Source organism: Penaeus vannamei, chromosome 34 (genome assembly GCF_042767895.1).
Source record: "Penaeus vannamei isolate JL-2024 chromosome 34, ASM4276789v1, whole genome shotgun sequence".
Lineage (NCBI taxonomy): Eukaryota > Metazoa > Arthropoda > Malacostraca > Decapoda > Penaeidae > Penaeus > Penaeus vannamei.
The window spans coordinates 21,286,965-21,306,964 of NC_091582.1; the positions used below are offsets into that span (position 1 = coordinate 21,286,965).

A 20,000-nucleotide genomic window follows, 5' to 3' on the forward strand; every position below is an offset into this window, starting at 1 on the left:
CATCCAATCAAGCGCGACGGATAAGTCAGAATAGGAGATAAGAGAGAAGAGAATATCAGTGTATTTAAATGTATATACTCTCTCTCTCTCTCCGTCTTCTTCCTCGTCTTCTTCTCCTTCTTCTTCTCTACCTCCTACATCTTCTTTTTTTATTCTTTCTTTCTTTCTTAAGGAGAATTTAAGGCATTTAAGTGAATATACTCTCTCTCTCCGTCTCCTTCGCCTTTTTTTATTGTTGTTTCTTTCTTTCTTTCTTGTTCTTCATATTTTTTCTCCCCCTTTTTGGTTACCATTTTAACAGGATATCAGGGCATTTAAGTGAATATACTCTCCGTCTTCTTCTTCTTCCTCTTCTTCTCCTTCTTCCTCTCTTCCTCCTTCGTCTTTTTTGTTGTTGTTTTATTCTTTCTTTCTTGTTCTTCATATTTTTTCTCCCCCTTTTTCGCTACCATTTTAACAGGATATCAGGGCATTTAAGTGATTATACTCTCTGTCTCCGTCTTTTTCTTCTTCCTCTTCTTCTCCTTCTTCCTCTCTTCCTCCTTCGTCTTTTTTGTTGCTTTTTCTTTCTTTCTTTCTTGTTCTTCATATTTTTTCTCTCCCTTTTTCGCTACCATTTTAACAGGATATCAGGGCATTTGAGTGTATATATTCTCTCTCTTCGTCTCCTTCTTCCTCTTCTTCTTCACCTTCTTCTTTTCCTCCTCCTTTATCTTCTTTCTTTCTTTCTTTCTTATTCTCCCCCCCCCTCCCTTTTTCTTACCATTATAGACACAGTAAATCTCCCAAAAAATAGCTTCAGGTTCCCCACAAAAAAATACTTTAAAGGGTCGTATAATTAACCAGGAATCTAAGACAACACTAATTTGATATGAATCTAAGACAACATTAATTTGATATGAATCTAAGACAACATTAATTTGACTGCGACATGAATCACTCGGGCGAGATATATGAACATTTTAGAATGAATTTCATGATTTCAACTTAAGTCCATATTGCTTGATTGGCTTTCGTCGAATTATGCATTCTTAGTGGTTTCCGGGTGATAGAAGTCTGTTATGTAGGTCTGTTTGTTTGTATGATTTTTTTTCTCTCTTTCTTTGTTTTTTTGTTTTTTGTTTTTTTTTTGTCTTTTGTCTGTTTGTCTTTCTCTCTCTTTCTCCCTCTCTATCTGTCTATCTGTCTATCTCTCTATCTATCTATCTACCTCTATCTCCCTCCCTCTCTCTCTCTCTCTCTATATATCTATCTATCTATTTATTTATCTATCAATCTATTTATCTCTGTCTCCCCTCTATCTCCCTTCTCTCTCTCTCTCTTCTCTCTCTCTCTTTCTCTCTCTCTCTCTCTCTCTCTCTCTCTCTCTCTCTCTCTCTCTCTCTCTCTCTCTCTCTCTCTCTCTCTCTCTCTCTCTCTCTCTCTCTCTCTCTCTCTCTCTCTCTCTCTCTCGGTTTTAATTAGCTTTCTCGATTCGCTTTCCGTAATATCGGCCTTGTAACAGAAATTATATATTTTTTTTTCTTCTTCTTTTCTTTTCTTTTTTTTCTTTTTTTTCTTTTCTTTTTTTTTCTTTTTTTTTCTTTTTTTTTCTTATCTGAATCTCGATATTGGACGAAGTATTACCTTAGTGGCTCGCTTGCTGAAGTGAGTTGAGATATTCTTTGAATTTATTTTGGGTTTTGGAAGAGGAAGAATGAAAGAGGAGGAGGAGGAGGAAGAGGGGAAAGATAGTGGGATGGATAGGGAGGAGAAGGAGGAGGAGGAAAAGAAGGTGGGGGAGGAGGGGGAAAAGAAGGTGGGGGAGGAAGAGGAGGAGAAGGAAAAGAAGGATGGTAAGGAAAAGGAGGAGAAGGAAAAGAAGGAGGGGGAGGAAGAGGAGGAGAAGAAAAGAAGGAGGGGGAGGAAGAGGAGGGAAGGAAAAGAAGGAGGGGAGGAGGAGAAGGAAAAGGAGAAAGTGGGAAGGATAGAGAGGAGGAGGAAGAGAAGGAAGAAAGAGAGTGGAGGAGGAGGAAAATGAGGTGATGGAAGAGGAGAAAGATAGTGGGGTGAATTGGGAGGAGGAAGAAGAGAAGGAAAAAGAAGGAGGTGGAGGAGGAGAAGAAAGAGGAGAAAGATAGAGGGATAGATAGGGAGGAGGAGGAAGAGGAGGGGGAAAAGGGAGAGGTGGTGGAGGAGGAGAATAGGAGAAGGGGAAGGAGAAAGAGAGTGCGAGGAGGAAAAGGAGGAGAAAGGGGAAGAGGAAAGATAGTGGGGTGGACTGGGAGGAGGAGGAGAAAGGGGAGAATAGGGAAGAAGAATAGGAAGAAGGAGGCGGATAAAGATAATGAGTAGAAAAGATGAGAGAGATGGGGGGAGATAGGGAGTAGGAGGAGATGAAAGAAAAAGAGGAGAAGAAAGAAGTGGAGACGGGAAGGAGGAGAAGAAGAAGAGAGAAAAAAAGGGAAATAAGAACAGGAGTTGGGAAGGGTGAAGAACAAGAGGAGTGGAAGGAAAGAGGAGAAAGACGAGGAAACAAAAATGAAGAAGGAGAATCGAGAAGGAAAAACGGAATGGATGGAGGAATAGACGAAGGAGGAAAAGAATAAGGAAGTGGATTGGGGAAGAAAGACGGAACAAAGAAGATAAAGATAGTGAAAAGCATTATCATTAGCAATAGGAATAGAAAAAAAGAGGAAGGAGATAAGAAGAAAAAGAATGAAAAGAAGAGGTAAGAAGAAAGAGAAAATCAAACGATGAAAGAAAGAAGAAAAACAGAAGTTAAGAAGAAGAAGAAGAAGAAAATGATGATGATGGTGATAAAGAAGAAGAAGAAAAAGAAGAAGATGATGATGATGGTGATAAAGAAGAAGAAAATGATGATGGTGAAGAAGAAGAAGAAGGCGAAGAAGAAGATGATGATGATAATGAAGAAGAAGAAGAAAAAGAAGAAGAAGAAAATGATGATGATGATGAAGAAGAAGAAGAAAAAGAAGAAGATGATGATGATGATGATGAAGAAGAAGAAGAAAAAGAAGAAGATGATGATGGTGATGATAAAGAAGAAGAAGAAAAAGAAGATGATGATGATGATAATGGTGATGATAAAGAAGAAGAAGATGAGGAAGAAGAAGGAAGATGATGATGATGATAATGGTGATGATAAAGAAGAAGAAGAAGAAGAAGAAGAAGATGATGATGATGATGATGAAGAAGAATAATAAAAAGATGAAGAAGAAGGCGAAGAAGAAGAAGAAGAAGAAGAAAAAAAAAGATGAAGAAGAAGAAGAAGAAAATGATTATGATGATGAAGAAGAAGAAGAAGAAGAAAAATATGAAGATGAAGAAGAAGAAGGCGAAGAAGAAGAAGAAGAAGACGAAGGCGAAGAAGAAGGAAGATGGAATATATTACTTCCCGCATAAAGGGAATCTCATCTCGGAAACTTGAACTAGAATACTTTAGTGATTAAGAATACTTTATGTGATTAAGCAGAAGGGGCTTGAGGTATTGGGTTAATGCTTATTTCTAGACATTCTCTGAATAAGGAGCTTGAGGTATTGCTTGTACTGGGTCTATTGCTTATATCTTTCTCTTATCTATCTTTCTTTCTTTCTTGGGTTAATGCTTTTTTCTATTCCCTCTCTCTCTTTCTCTTTCTTTCTTTCTCTTTCTTTCTCTCTTTCTTTCTCTCTTTGTCTCTTTCTCTCTCTCTCTTTCTTTCTCTCTTTATTTCTCTCTTTCTCTCTCTCTTTCTCTCTTTCTCTCTCTCTTTCTTTTTGTCTCTCTCTCTCTCTCTCTCTCTCTCTCTCTCTCTCTCTCTCTCTCTCTTTAACAACATATAACGTATGTATATATATATATATATATATATATATATATATATATATATATATATATATATATATATATATATATATATATATATATATATATATATATATATATGTATATATATATATATATATATATATATATATATATATATATATATATATATATATATATATATATATATATATATATATGTATATATATATATATATATATATATATATATATATATATCTCTCTCTCTCTCTCTCTCTCTCTCTCTCTCTCTCTCTCTCTCTCTCTCTCTCTCTCTCTCTCTCTCTCTGTATTGCGTTAACGCTTATTTCTATTTTATTTTCTTTCTTTCTTACTTGGGTTAATGCTTCCTTCTATTTTTTCTATCTTTTTTCCTTAGGTTAGTATTTCTTTCTATTTTATAAGCTTTACCACCACCTTTTAAGCTTAGGGATATCATCATGTTTCTCTTCTTGACATCTTTCTTTCTTGGGTTTATACGTGCGTCTTTCTTTTCTTTTTCTTGGGTAATACAAAGGTTCTTTTGTTTTGTTTCTGTTTCAATTCTTCTTTGTAGCTTCACCTGTTGCTTTTCTTTTCTGTTTGAGTGGCAATCTTGCTCTTCTTCATTAATATTATCATCGAATAATTATCATCATTAAACAATATCATGACCATCATTATCATATCATCAAACGCAATCATCATCATTAAATATCATGATCGTTATCATCATCATCAAACACAATTTTCATCATCAAACATTATCATTATCATTATCATTCATACTCTCACCATCTTCATAATTGTCATCATCAAATATCATAACCAGCAAGCAGTACAATCATTATCATAATCTTGCCATTATCATAATCATATCATTTATTCGTTATCCTAATCCCTCATACCATTCAACCTGCGGTCTCCACCTTTTCGCCAGACCACCAGGAGATCCCTCCCTTCCCCTCCTTTCCCTTCCTTCCCCCTCCCCTCTCCTTTCCTTTCCCCTTCCTTCCCCCTCCCGCTCTCTCCCCTCTCTTCCCTTCCTCCCTCCCTCCCTCCCTCCCCTCCCTCTCTTCCTTTCCTTCCCCTCCCCTCCTCTTCCCTGCCTCCCCAGAACCCTCCCACTCCGCTTATCATTAATCTATACCTCTCTATCTCTCTTCCAATCTCTTTCTTTTTCCCTCTTTCTTTCTTTCTTTTTCCCTCTTTCTTTCTTTCTCTTGCACCCATCTTTCCACCGACCGTTCTTACCACTTCCTACTGAGACAGTTCACCCTGGAGGAGATCCCATCCCACCCTTCCCCTCCCTTCCCCTCCCTCCCCCTCTCCTTCCCCACACAACCTCAAACCCTCACCCTCTCACCGCTTATCATTAGTCAATAAAAAATATATCAATATATATCTTTTGTCTCTTTCCAATCCGTTTCTCTCTTTCTCTCTCTTTCTCTTCTTCTTCTTCCAGTTCCTTTCTCTTTCTCTCTTTTCTCTTCTCTTCCAATCCCTTTCTCTATTTTCTTCTCTCTTCCAATCCCTCTCTTTTTCTCTCTTTTCTCCTCTCTTCCAATCCCTTTCCCTTTCTCTCTTTTCTTCTCTCTTCCAATCATTTTTTCTTTCTCTCTCTTTTCTCCTCTCTTCCAATCCCTTTCCCTTTATTTACTTTCTCTTACCATTCTTAACCTCCGTTCTCCGCCTCCCCGCCAGACCACCTGGAGGAGGTCCTTCCCCTTCCTTCTCCTCCCCTCCTCTGTCCCCTAAACCCTCACACCCCTTATTATCAATCTATATCTCTCTATCTCTTTTTCTCTCTTTCTCTCTTCTCATTCACTTCCATCTTAAGCTCTCTTAATATCGTATCTCTTTTTCCTCTCTTCCAATCCCTCTCTCTTTTTCTCCTCTCTTCCAATCCCTCTCTCTTTTTACTCCTCTTTTAATCCCTTTATCTTTCTCTCTTTTCTCTTTCTCTTACTCATTAATTCTTAACCTCCGTTCTCCGCCTCCCCGCCAGACCACCTGGAGGAGGTCCTTCCCCTCCCTTCTCCTTCCTTCCTCCTTCCATCTATCCTTCCTTCTTCTCCTTCCTTCCTCTTTCCCTTCTCCTTCTTCCCCTCCCCTTCCCCAATCATCCTCACTTCCCTTATTATTAATCTATTCCCATCAATCTCTCTTCCAGTCCTCTTTCTTCTTTCTTTCTTTCTCTCTTTTCTCCTCTCTTCTAATCCCTTTCTCTTTCTCTTAGCCAGCTTAACCTCTCTTTCTCTCTATTCTCCTCTCTTCCAATTCCTTTCGTTTGCTCTCTCTTTCTCTCTTTCTCTCTTTCTCTTACCTACCTTAACCTCTCTTTCTCTCTTTTCTCCTCTCTTCCAATCCCTCTCTCTTTCTCTCTTTCCTTTACCATTCTTACCCACCGTTCTCCGCCTCCCCGCCAGACCACCTGGAGGAGGTCCCGGAGCCGGCGAAGGAGGTGTGCACGACCCCCGAGTGTCTCCGAGCCGCCTCCCGCCTCCTCGACCGGATGGACAGGACCGTCTCGCCCTGCAACGACTTCTACCAGTTCGCCTGCGGGAATTACCTGCACGAGAATGTCGTTCCCGATGACTCCCTCTACCGCTCCGCCATGCAGGAGATGCAGGAGGACGTTCTCGTCATCATCAAGAGTAAGGTTTTGGGGACGTTTTGATTTTTTGATTTTTTTTTCTCTCTGTTTTGTTTTGTTTTCTCTCTTTTTTTCTTTTTTATCTTTTCTCTTTCTCTCTGTTTTCTCTTTCTTTCTTTCTCTTTTCGTCTTTCTACTCTTTATCTTTCTCTTTCTGTCTGTCTCTCTTTCTCTTTCGGTTTCTCTCTCTCTCTCTCTCTTTCTGTCTCTTTCTCTCTCTCTCTCTCTCTCTCTCTCTCTCTCTCATCTATCTATCTATCTATCTATCTATCTATCTATCGATCTATCTATCTCTTGCAGGATCAGAAGTAAGATTTTGTTGTTTTTAATTTTCTCTTTCTCTCTCTTTTTTGCATCATCAAAAGATTTTTTTTTTTCATATTTCTCTTCCTCTTTTTTGTGTCGTATTGTTGTCGTTTTGTTTCGGTTTTTTTGTTGTTGTTGTTCGCTAGCTTGTTTATTTTTCATCTTCAATTTCATTCGTTATATTGTTTGTTTTCTGGTCTTTTTCTTTCTTACTTTTCTTTTCTTTGCTTTTTGCAATTCCCGTATTCATATATCTTTGTTATATTTGTATTTTTTAATTATTTGTATCTATTGCTCTTTGTATTCCATTCTTCACTCTCTCCCTCTCTCTCTCTCTTTCTCTCGCTCGCTCGCTCTCTCCCCTTTTTTCTCTTCTCAGTCTATTTATCAATCTCTCCTCTATCTCCTCCCTTTTTTTTCTTTTCTTCTTTCTTTCTTACTTACATTACTCTCTTCCTCCTTAATATCTTTCTATCACTTTCTCTATTTATCCTCTTCCAAAATTTTATTTCACCTTTCCTCACTCTCTCTCTCTCTCTCTCTCTCTCTCTCTCTCTCTCTCTCTCTCTCTCTCTCTCTCTCTCTCTCTCTCTCTCTCTCTCTCTCTCTCTCCCTCTCCCTCTCTCTCTCTCTCTCTCTCTCTCTCTCTCTCTCTCTCTCTCTCTCTCTCTCTCTCTTTCTTTCTCTCTCTCTCTTTCTTTCTCTTCTCTCTCTCCCTCTTCCTTACTTACTACCTTCCTAATCCCTCCTCTCGATATATCCCTCTTCCTCTTCTCCCTTCCAGCTGTCTTACATTCACTTTCTCCTCCTCTTCCTCCTCTTCCTCCTCCTCCTTTCGCTTCCTGTTTCAACATCAACTTCAGAATACACTTCCTGCTGATCCTGAAGCTGATACACTCTCGACTCGATGCTTCAGGAAGCCAATAGATCGGCTGCTGATACTAGCTGAAAAAAAGAAGAAGAAAAAAAAGAAGAAGAAGAACAAAAAGAAGAAAGAAAGAAAGAAAGAATAATCGACACGCGTATTGAGATTCTCATAATGATGATGATGATGATAATGGTGATGATGATGATAATGATGATAATAATAAGGATAATGATAAAAGTAATAATGATAATGATAATGCGAATAGTAATAACAATAATAATAACAATAAGGATAATAATGACAGTGTTGATAATGATGACAATAATGATAATAATAATAACAATAACAATGATAATAACAATAACAATAATTATAATGATAATAATGATAACAATGATGATAATGATACTAATGACAATGATAATGACGATGCTATTAACTATAATAATAATGATAATGATAACAATGACAATAACGATTACACTAAAATGATAATGATAATAACTATACAAAGAATGATAATGATTGTAATCATGATAATAATGATGATAATAATAGTAATGATAACAATAATAATGGTAATAATAATGATAATATTGATAGTAATAATGATAATGACAATTATAGTAATGATAATGATAATTATGGCAATAATAACAATAATGATGATTATAATTATAATTGTAACAATAAGAATAACAATAACAATGATAAAAAATGTTATGATAATAACGATACTGAAAATAACAATAATAACAACAAAGAAAATAGTGATAAAAGCGACGATAATGACAATAACAACAATAATGACAACAACCAAAACAATAACGATAAAATCGAGAAAAAAAACACAATACACAAACTTGATTTATTGAAAAGTCAGACACCCTTTTGGAAATCCTCTTCGACTCACCTGTAGCATTTCCAATAGGATTTGGAAACGTGTGTCTTTTTTATATACATTTAGTTTGTGTGCAGTGTTTTTTTTTTTTTTTTTTTTTTTTTTTTTTTTTTTTTTTTCGTTTTGTCATTCATCAGCGATAAAAAAAGCGGTGATTATAACAATAAAAATGATAATAGTGAGAATCAAGGTTATAATAAAGGGACAAGTAGTAATACAATGAATTATATATTAATAGAAATAAGAAAAATATCTCTCACGATAAAAAACGGTAATGATAAGAATAACAATGATAATGGTAAGAATCAAGGTAATAATAAAGAGACAAATAACAATAAAATTAATGATAAATTAGCAGAAAAAAATATCTATCAGCGATAAAAAACGGTAATGATAATAATAACAATGATAGTAAGAATCAATAATAAAAAGACTGATAGCAATAAAATAAATGATAAATAAAAAAAAGAGAAAAATATCTATACCTTAGACACTGACTTATAAAGAACAAACAATCATAAAATTAAGGAATAAACAGAAATTAATAAATATATGAATGAAAACCTCACACTGATTTCACAGAGAAAAAAAAACAAATTCTAAAAATATATATGATAGCAAACAAAGGAATGTGAAATAGATTATAATTTTTTTGGTAATTTGATAGATGAAGAGATAAACATATAGATAAATAAACAGAATAATATATGAACAAATAAACAGAACAAATCAATAATTAAAACAAGAATCGACACATTGCAAATCAACAGAAAGAAAAAAGAAAAACACAAACACAGATTCTTATAAGTAACAAATTAACTAACTACCTCACTTATAAATGAATTAATAAATCAATAAGTACACGAATCAAAAAGAACAAAAAGAAAATCGCTATAATAATGTTTACATAAAAATAAAGATAAAAAAGGCAAATTAAAAACTGCATTAGCCAAGTTATACGAAAAATGATAAGAATTAAAAGTGATAGAAAAATAATGAATTACTGAATAGATAAAGGAATTTACAAATAAATATAGATAGAGAAATAGATAGATAAACAAATAGATAGATATACAGAAAAATTAATGAATAGATAGATAGATAAACAAATACATGAATTTACAAACAAATGAATGAGTAATAAATACTTAACAGACAGATAAACAAAGAGCTGCATAAACAAAACAACCAAACCAATTTTAACAAACAAACAAAAAAAACAAAACAAACAAACAAACAACCAAAACAAAACAACCAAAACAAAACAACCAAAACAAAACAACCAAAACAAAACAACCAAAACAAAACAACCTACCAACCAAACCAAACCAAACAAAACCAACCCAAAAACAAAACCAAACCAAACCAAACCAACCCAAAACAAAAACAAAACCAAAACCAACCCAAAACAAAACCCAACCAACCCAAAACAAAACCAAAACACCCAACCAAACCAAAACCAAAACCAAACAAAACAAAACAAAACAAAACCCAAACCAAACCAACCAACCAAAACCAACCCAAAACCAAACCAACCCAAACCAAACCAAACCAAACCAAACCAAACCAAACCCAAACCAAAAACCAAAAACAAAATAAACAAGTAAACCTTTTCCGACAGGGGTTCACACAGTGCAAATCGCAGCCCAGCCCGACTCGCAAATAAACGTCCCAGAGAACTAAATGGAGAGAGAGTCAACATTCACATGCAACGAAGAATGTGACATTTCTCTGTGAAACATTGCAAATGCCTTTTTCTAACTTTGCAGTAAAAGAGAGTGGGAGAGAGAGAGAGAGAATGGGGGGAGGGAGAGGTGGAGAGAGAGAGAATGGGGGGAGGGAGAGGTGGAGAGAGAGAGAATGGGGGGAGGGAGAGAGAAAGGGGGAGGTAGGAGGAGGGAGACAGGGAGGTAGGGAGAGAGAGAATGGAGGGGGATGGGAGAGGAGAGGAGGAGGAGGGGAGAGGGAGAGGTGGAGAGAGAGAGAGAGAGAAAGGGGGGGGGAGGGAGAGGAGGTAGGAGGAGGGGAGACAGGGGGGTAGGGGAGGGAGAGGGGAGGTAGGGAGGAGAGAGGTGGAGGGGAGGGAAACAGGGGCGAAGGGGAGGAAGAGGGAAGGGGAGGTAGGGGAAGGGGGAGGGGAGGTAGGGGGGGAGGGAAAGGGGAAAGGTAGGGAGGGATGGAGGGAGAGCGAGAGAGAGAGAGAGAGAGAGAGAGAGAGAGAGAGAGAGAGAGAATGGGGGGAGGGAGAGGTGGAGGTAGGGGAAGGGGGGGGGGAGGTAGGTGGGGGGATACAGGGGGAGGAGGAAGGAGGGAGATGGAGAGAGAGAGAGAGAGAGAGAAGAGAAATAAGGCAAATAAATAAGAAAGAGAGACAAAGGGAGAACGAGAGGGGAGGGAGCAAAGAAAAAAAAAAGAAAGAAAAAGGATAAAGGTAGCGAAAGAGAGAGAAGATAAAGGAAGCGAAAGAGTGAGAGAGAGCTTGGGCAAAGAAAGAGAAAGATAGAGAGAGGATGTGTGTGTGTGAGAGAGAGGGAGAGAAAAGAGAGAGAAAAAAAAAAGAAAGAAAGAGAAAGAGAAAGAGAGAGAGAGAGAGAGAGGAAGGAAGTGGAAAAATAATGGAGTCGTATTCACAGACCTTTCATTTCATTTTTGATCCTTCAGAAACAGACCTTTCAAAGATAAGTTTCATAAAAAGGGATGGTGGCTTGGGGTTCGCCATATTAACTTTTTCTCTCTCTCTTTTTTTTCTCTCTCTCTGTCTCTCTGTCTCTAGCTCTCTCTCTCTCTCTCTCTCTCTCTCTCTCTCTCTCTCTCTCTCTCTCTCTCTCTCTCTCTCTCTCTCTCTCTCTCTCTCTCTCTCTCTCTCTCTCTCTCTCTCTCTCTCTCTCTCTCTCTCTCTCTCTCTCTCTCTCTCTCTCTCTCTCTCTCTCTCTCTCTCTCTCTCTCTCTCTCTCTCTCTCTCTCTCTCTCTCTCTCTCTCTTCTTTCTCTCTCTCTCTCTCTCTCTCTCTCTCTCTCTCTCTCTCTCTCTCTCTCTCTCTCTCTCTCTCTCTCTCTCTCTCTCTCTCTCTCTCTCTCTCTCTCTCTCTCTCTCTCTCTCTCTCTCTCTCTCTCTCTCTCTCTCTCTCTCTACCTACCCGTCTATCTATCTATCTGCCTATTCATCTGACTGCCTGTTTATCTATTCATCTATCTATCTATATGCCTGTTACCTTTCTCTCTCTCTCTCTCTCTCTCTCTCTCTCTCTCTCTCTCTCTCTCTCTCTCTCTCTCTCTCTCTCTCTCTCTCTCTCTCTCTCTCTCTCTCTCTCTCTCTCTCTCTTTATATATATATATATATATATATATATATATATATATATATATATATATATATATATATATATTCTCTCTCTCTCACACGTGTGTTTGTCAGTCTATCCATGCATTTTCTACTTTTCTTGTTCTCTTTGAAAAGGAATTTTCAAAGAATTTTTCTTTTCCTAGACTGGCTCATCTTTCCATGCGGATCTTTAGAATCAGTGAGAGTCGATGCTTCTCTCTATCTGTCTATCTATTTTTCTTTCTTTCTTTCTCTTTGTGCGTCTATTTATCTCCCCACCTATCTCCCGCCCATGCTGTGTTTTCCCCTTTCTCTCCCTCCTTCCTCTCTCACTCTCTTCCTTTCCCTCTCCCACCCTCTCTCTTTCTATCTCTCTCTCTTCCTCTCTTTCTCTTACTGCCACTCTTTCCCTTTCACTCCCCCTGCCTCTCTCTCTCTCTCTCTCTCTCTCTCTCTCTCTCTCTATCTCTCTCTCTTCTCTCTATCTCTCTCTCTTCTCTCTATCTCTCTCTCTTCTCTCTATCTCTCTCTCTTCTCTCTATCTCTCTCTCTTCTCTCTATCTCTCTCTCTCTTCTCTCTATCTCTCTCTCTCTTCTCTCTATCTATCTCTCTCTCTCTTCTCTCTATCTCTCTCTCTCTCTCTTCTCTCTATGTATCTCTCTCTCTTCTCTCTATCTATCTCTCTCTCTCTTCTCTCTATCTATCTCTCTCTCTCTCTCGCCTCTCTCTCTCTCTCTCTCTCTCTCTCTATCTCTCTATCTATCTCTCCCCTCCCACCTCACCTCCTCTCCCCCTCCCTCTCTCTCTCTCTCTCTCTCTCTCTCTCTCTCTCTCTCTCTCTCTCTCTCTCTCTCTCTCTCTCTCTCTCTCTCTCTCTCTCTCTCCCTCTCTCTCTCTCTCTCTCTCTCTCTCTAAATCTCTCTCTCTCTCTCTCTCTCTCTCCCTCTCTCTCTCTCTCCTTCTCTCTCTCTCTCTCTCTTTCTCTCTCTATCCCTCTATCTATCTATCTCTCACTCCTTCACTCGCTCACTACCTCCCTCCCTCTCTCTCTCTCTCTCGCCCTCCCTCCTTCACTCAGTCTCCCTCTAAATGGAAAAAAATCTCCCCCTCCCAACCTCACACTCCCTCTCCCCTTCCCCTCCCTCCCTCTCTTTTCCTCCCTCTCCCATTCCCTGCTCCCTTGCCCCTCTTCCCCTCCCTCTCTCCCTCGCCCTCCTTCCCTCTCTCAGTCCTCCCTCTAAATAAAAGAAATTTCTCCTCTGACCCCACACTCCCTTCCTCCCTCCCTCCCTTCCTCGCCTTCCCTCTCTCCCTTGCCCTCCCTCCCTCCCTCAGTCTCCCTCCCTCCCTCTCTCCTTCTCCCTCCCTCTCTCTCCCTCGCCCTCGCTCTAAATAAGAAAAAAATCTCTTCCTCCCTCTCTCCCTCGCCCTCCCTCTAAATAAAATAAAAATTCTCCCTCCCTCTCTCCCTCGCACTCCCTCCCTCCCTCAGTCTCCCTCTAAATAAAGAAATATTCTCCCTCCCTCTCTCCCTCGCACTCCCTCCCTCCCTCACCCTCCCTCTAAATAAAAAAGAAATTCTCCCTCCCAACCCCTTCCTCGCCCTCCCTCTCCCTCTCTCCTCACTCCCTCCCTCCATCAGTCTCCCTCAAAAGAAAGAAATTTCTCCCTCCCAACCCTTCCTCGCCCTCCCTCTCCTCCTCCTCTCCCTCCCCTCCTCTCCTCCCCCCGCTCCCTCGCCCTCCCTCCCTCCCTCAGCTCTCCCTCTAAATAAAAAAAATCTCTCCCTCCCAACCCTTTCTCTTCCTCCTTCCCTCTCCTCCCCTCTCCCTCCCTCCTCCCTTGCCCTCCCTCCCTCCCTCTCTCCCTCCTTCCCTCGCTCCCTCCCTCCCTCGCCCTCCCTCCCTCCCTCCCTCAATCTCCCTCTAAAATAATAACAAAAAGATCTTCTCCCTCCCCTCAGAGATGCTGGACGCGCCGGCGGGAGAGAACGAGACGGACGCCTTCGGGAAAGCCAAGAGACTCTACCACTCCTGCATGAACACCAGTGAGTTCTTCCTTTTTTTGTGTGTTGTTTGTGGTGGTGGAGGGGCAGGGGGAAGGGCAGGAGGGGAGGAGGGCATGAACACCAGTGAGTTTCTTCTTCCTTTCTTTTGTGTTGTTTGTGGTGGAGGGAGAGGGAGTGGAGGGGAGAGGGAGAAGTAGGGAGGGGAGAGGGGAGATCTCAAATGAGTTCTTCCTTTTCTTTGTGTTGTTTGTGGTGGAGGGAGAGGGAGTGGAGGAGAGGGGGTGATGGGAGTAGGGAGGGGGAGGGGGTGGTGGAGGGGAGGACTCCCTGCATGACACCAGTGAGTTCTTCCTTTTTTTGTGTGTTGTTTGTGGTGGTGGAGGGGCAGGGGGAAGGGGTGGTGGAGGGGGAGGACTCCTGCATGGTGAGTTTCTTCTCTTTTCTTTTGTGTTGTTTGTGGTGGAGGGAGTGGAGGGGAGAGGGGGAGTGGGGAGTTAGGGAGGGGAGGTGGTGGAGGGGAGGAATTCCTGCATGAACACCAGTGAGTTCTTCCTTTTTTTGTGTGTTGTTGGTGGTGGGGGAGGGGCAGGGGGAGGGGGGTGGTGGAGGGGGAGGACTCCTGCATGAACACCAGTGAGTTTCTTCTTCCTTTTCTTTGTGTTGTTTGTGGTGGAGGGGAGAGGGAGTGGGGAAGGGAGTGGGAGTAGGGAGGGGGAGGGGTGGTGGAGGGGAGGACTCCTGCATGAACACCAGTGAGTTCTTCCTTTTCTTTGTGTTGTTTGTGGTGGAGGGGGAGAGGGAGTGGAGGGGAGAGGGGGAGTGGGGAGTAGGGAGGGGGAGGGGGTGGTGGAGGGGAGGACCTCCTGTGTGTGTTGTTTGTGGTGGTGGAGGGGCAGGGGGAAGGGTGGTGGAGGGGAGGACTCCTGCATGAACACCAGTGAGTTTCTTCTTCCTTTTCTTTGTGTTGTTTGTGGTGGAGGGGGAGAGGGAGTGGAGGGGAGAGGGGGAGTGGGGAGTAGGGAGGGGGGGGGGGTGGTGGAGGGGGAGGACTCCTGCATGAACACCAGTGAGTTGTTCCTTTTTGTGTTGTTTGTGGTGGAGGGGAGGGGTGGTTGTGTGGTGGAGGGGGAGTGGGGAGTAGGGAGGGGGAGGGGGTGGAGGGGGAGGGGGTGGTGGAGGGTGGAGGGGAGGGGTGGTGGAGGGGAGGACTCCTGCATGAACACCAGTGAGTTTCTTCCTTCCTTTCTTTGTTGTGGTGGTGGTGGTGGGGAGAGGGAGGTGGAGGGGAGTAGGGAGAGGGTGGTGGTGGATGGGGAGGGGGTGGTGGAAGTGGGGTGGTGGTGGTGGTGGTCAAGGGTGGAGCAGGGGAGTGGTGGTGGAGGGGAGGTGGTGGTGGAGGGGTGGTGGATGTGGAGAGGGAGTTAGTAGAGTAGTGGTGATGGTGGTGATGGTGGTTGAGGGAAAGGTGGTGGTGGAGGGGGAGGTGGTAGAGTAGTGGTGGAGGTGGAAGTGGCAGTGAAGGGAAGAATGATGGAGTGCTGGTGGTGGTATTTTTCTCGTTGTTGTCAAGTCTTCCTCCGATCATATCGTGCCTGGTATTGGTGGTGGGGGTGGAGTGGTGGTGCTGGAGGAGGTGGTGGTGCTCTTCTTGATGTTGTAGTTTCTTATCATCATTATATTGTCTTTCTTTTTATTATATCGTCGTGTCTGTTGTTGGTGGTGGAAGTGGTGGTGGTGGAAGTGGTGGTGGTGGAAGTGGTGTTGGTGGGGTGGAAGTGGTGGTGGCGGGAAGTGGCGGTGGTGGCGGAAGTGGTGGTGGTGGCGGGTGGTGGTGCAAGTGGTGGTGTTGGAAGTAGTGGTGGTGCAAGTGGTGGTGGTGGAAGTGGTGGTGGTGCAAGTGGTGGTGGCGCATGTGGTGGTGGTGGTGGAAGTGGTGGTGGTGGTGGAAGTGTTGGTGGTGGAAGTGGCGGTGGTGGTGGAAGTGTTGGTGGAAGTGATAGTGGTGGCGGTGGTGGTGGATGGTGGTGGTGCAGGTGGTGGTGGTGGTGCAGGTGGTGGTGGTGGTGGTAGTGAAGGTGGTGCAGGTGGTGGTGGTGTAAGTGGTGGTGGTGCAGGTGGTGGTGGTGGTGCAAGTGGTGGTGGTGTAAGTTGTGGTGGTGCAAGTGGTGGTGGTGGTGGAAGTGGCGGTGGTGGTGGAAGTGTTGGTGGTGGAAGTGGTGGTGGTGGAAGTGGCGGTGGTGGTGGAAGTGGCGGTGGAAGTGGTGTTGGTGGAAGTGGTGATGGTGGAAGTGGTGGTGGTGGAAGTGTTGGTGGTGGTGCAAGTGGTGCTGGTGGTGGAAGTGGTGGTGGTGGAAGTGGTAATGGTGGTGGAAGTGTCGGTGGTGGTGCAAGTGGTGGTGCTGGAAGTGGCGGTTGTGCAAGTGGTGGTGGTGCAAGTGATGGTGGTGGTGGAAGTGGCGGTGGTGGTGGAAGTGTTGGTGGTGGAAGTGGTGGTGGTGGAAGTGGCGGTGGTGGTGCAAGTGGTGGTGGTGCAAGTGGTGGTGGTGCAAGTGATGATGGTGCAAGTGGCGGTGGCAGAATCTCCCTTTGATGACATCGCGTCTGTTAAGTGGTGGCGGTGAAGTGGTGGTCTTTTTGTTGTTTTTGTTGTTTTATTATGCTTATCCTTGATTATTTGTGCATCTAGCGTTTAGTATCATTGTTCTTTGTTAGTGTTAGTAATGTTGATGTTAATGTTTGTTGTCGTTTTTATACTTCTTTTTTGTTTGTTTGTTTGTTCACATTTGGATTATTGATATTATTGTTATGTCATTAACTTTCATTTCACTGTTTTCTTGATGCATGAGAGAAAAATAGACAAAAACAGACAGATTGATAAACAAACAAACAGATTAAGCGAGAACAAAGACACTTAAGAAACAGAGAGAGAGAGAGAGAAAGAGAGAGAGAGAGAAAAAAAAAGGAAGAGAGAGAGAGACAGACAGACAGAGAGAGAGGCAGACAGACAGAGACAGAGAGATAGAGTCAGAGACAAAGACAAAGACAGACAGAGAAGCAAACAGACAGAGAACGAGAAAGAGAGAAAAAAAAACAGACACAGTCAAAGAACATCAAACAGAACACGAGATCAGAAGCACACACAAAAAAAACACACACGCACACACGGTAGTAAACACGGAGAAAATGTGAAACAGAAAAAAAGAAACGACAGAAAAAAACGAAAAAACACACACACACACGGTAGTAAACACGGAGAAAATGTGAAACAGAAAAAAAGAAACAACAGAAAAAAACGAAAGAACAGAAAAAACGAAAAAACATAAAAAAACGAAACAACAGAAAAAACGAAAAAACACGTAAAAAAGAAAAAACGAAACAACAGAAAAAAACATTTAAAAAAACGAAAAAACGGGAAAAAACGAAAAAACAAAAAAAAACTAAAAAAAAAAAAACTAAAAAAACATAAAAAAACGAACAAACAAAAAACAGAAAAAAAAGCAAAGAACAGAAGGCATGTTGGACAAACGTGACTAGTTCACCAGAGGGTCTCTCTCCTCCAGCGCCAGGCGGATCACTGTTGATATTTTCCATTACGATACAGATCTTCAGGGCCTTTCGTCTGCGTGTGTGTGTGAGAGAGAGAGAGAGAGAGAGTGTGTGTGTGTGTTGTGTGTGTTGTGTGTGTGTGTGTGTGTGAGAGAGAGAGTGTGTGTGTGTGTGAGAGAGAGAGTGTGTGTGCTTGTGTGTGTGAGAGAGAGAGTGTGTGTGTGTGTGCGAGGGAGAGAGAGTGTGTGTGTGTGTGTGTGTGTGTGTGTGTGTGTGTGCAAGAGAGAGAGAGAGTGTGTGTGTGTGTGTGTGTGTGAGAGAGAGAGAGTGTGTTTGTGTGAGTGTGTGTGTGTGTGTGTGTGTGTGTGTGTGTATGTGTGTGTGTGTGTGTGTGTGTTTGTGTTTGTGTCGTGTGTGTATGTGTGTGTTTGTGTGTGTGTGTGAGAGAGAGTGTGTGTGTGTGTGTGTGTGTGAGAGAGTGTGTGTGTTTGTGTTTGTGTGTGTGTGTTTGTGTTTGTGTGTGTGTGTTTGTGTGTGTGTGTGTGTGTGTGTGTGTTTGTTTGTGTGTGTGTTTGTGTTGTGTGTGTTTGTGTTGTGTGTGTGTGTTTGTGTGTGTGTCATTTTTGTATGTATGTGTATTTGCCTTTTTTATATGTCATCGTTTGTTTATGTGTTCTTTGTATGTGTGTGTGTGTCTATGTTTATGACTGTCCGTGTATGTTTATGACTGTGTGTATATGTCTATGACTGTGTGTGTGTATGTTTATGACTGTATGTATGTATGTTTATGACCGTGTGGCTGCGTATGTATCTTTGTATGTGTGTTTGTGTATTTATCATTATGGTTACTTATATGTTTGCTCACTATCTGTTAGTAGATTTGTATTTATATGTACGTTTGTGTATGTATGTACATGTATATACATTTGTCTCTGAGTGTCTTCATCTCATCGTATATGTACATATATATCATCCTATCTTACCATATGTGTGTGCGTATGTATATCTGTCTCTCTAACTGACCTATTTGCCTCCCTACCCCTCTCTCTCTTCTTCTTTATTGCATTTTCTTCACATCTCGTCCCTTTAACACACTTTCACGAGATCTTATCTTATGTGTCCTATTTAGATCTTTATCTTTCGTTTTGAGGGGGGTTGGGGGGGGTTAGGGAGAGGTTGGGAGGTGGGGGAGGGGTGGGGGGGGTTGGGGGGCTTGGGGGGAGGGGAGAGGGGGTACAAGGAGTCGAGGAAGAAGTTTTTCTGTGTATGTATGTGCGTTTGTGTGTGTGTTTGTGTGTATGTCATTGAGAGTGTGTATGAGTGTGTGAGTGTGTGAGTGTGAGTGTGTGTGTGTGTGTGTGTGGCTGTTTATGTGTGTGTGTGTGTGTGTATTTATGTGCGTGTGTATGTGTGTATTTATGTGCGTGTGTGTTTGTTTGTTTATGTGTGTGTGTGTGTGTTTGTGTGTGTGTGTGTGTGTGTGTGTGTGTGGTTAAATGATGATATTTATTTTCGTAATTTTATGTTTTATTCTTCGGAGAATTGTCGTAAAATATAATATTCACTCGTATACTGCAAACATATCACTCATTTAATCCATCTATCTACATATCTATCTATTTGTCTGTATGTCTGTCTGTCTATTTGCCTGGTTCTCTTTCTCCCTGTTTGTCTGTCTGTCTCCCTGTCTGTCAAACTCTCCATCTGTCTGTCTATCTGCCCAACTCTCCATCTACATCTATCCATCTACCTAGCTATCTATCTATCCATCTATCTCTCCACCCATCTACCCATCAGTGTATACAAACAGACAGCATACATATAAATAATACACATCACCGACAATCCATCAAAGTTTCATTCATAATAAATTTCCCAGAGCGTAATAAATCCAATATACCATATTTGGAAGATGCAATATTTGGCCTCCTATTGTCTCCCGCTAAATTAAAGCGAAGAGGAGGTTATGATCTAGCGAGAAATTGCTAGGTTGTTTTCCTCATGGACTTTTGAAGATAAACAAAGTAAATTGACTTTTCTCTGCTTTCGCTGCTTTTCTCATTTTCTTCCGTATCTTTCTTTTTTTCTCTTTGTTTCTGTTTCTGTCTCTGTCTCTGTCTCTCTGTCTGTCTTTCTCTGTCTCTCTGTCTGTCTTTCTCTGTCTCTGTCTGTCTGTCTGTCTCTCTCTCGCTCTCTCTGTCTGTCTCCCTCTCTCTCTCTCTCTCTCTCTCTCTCTCTCTCTCTCTCTCTCTCTCTCTCTCTCTCTCTCTCTCTCTCTCTCTCTCTCTCTTCCTATTTATTTCTCGTTCTCTCTCTTTTTCTTTTTCCCTTTGTGTATCTATTTCTATCTTTCTTTCTCTATTCCCCTTTCTTCTTTTTCTCTTTCTCTATCTCCCTCTTCTCTCTCTTCTCTTTCTCTCTATCTCTATCGCTCTTTTTCTTTCTATCATTTTCCAATCTTATCTATCACTTCCTCTTTTCTGTGTCATTCTCCTTATTCTTTTCTTCCCTCTTTCTTCCTCTTCTTCTTTTTTTTTTACTCTGTCTTTCTCTTTCTTTATTTTCCTTCTCTCTTTCTCTCTTTTCTT

The 20,000-nt window shown here is 41.6% G+C and overlaps 1 protein-coding gene across 2 annotated transcripts in view; it reads left to right on the plus strand.

The window, feature by feature from the left end:
* The window catches only part of LOC113822011 (neprilysin-1), a 67,854-nt gene that overhangs the window by 15,454 nt on the left and 32,400 nt on the right, over nt 1-20,000 (plus strand). For both annotated transcript variants that reach the window (XM_070113405.1, XM_070113406.1), the window contains exons 2-3: nt 6,235-6,462; nt 13,822-13,905. In XM_070113405.1, the coding sequence (XP_069969506.1) occupies nt 6,235-6,462; nt 13,822-13,905 (312 nt within the window). The remainder of the gene's footprint in view (nt 1-6,234; nt 6,463-13,821; nt 13,906-20,000) is intronic.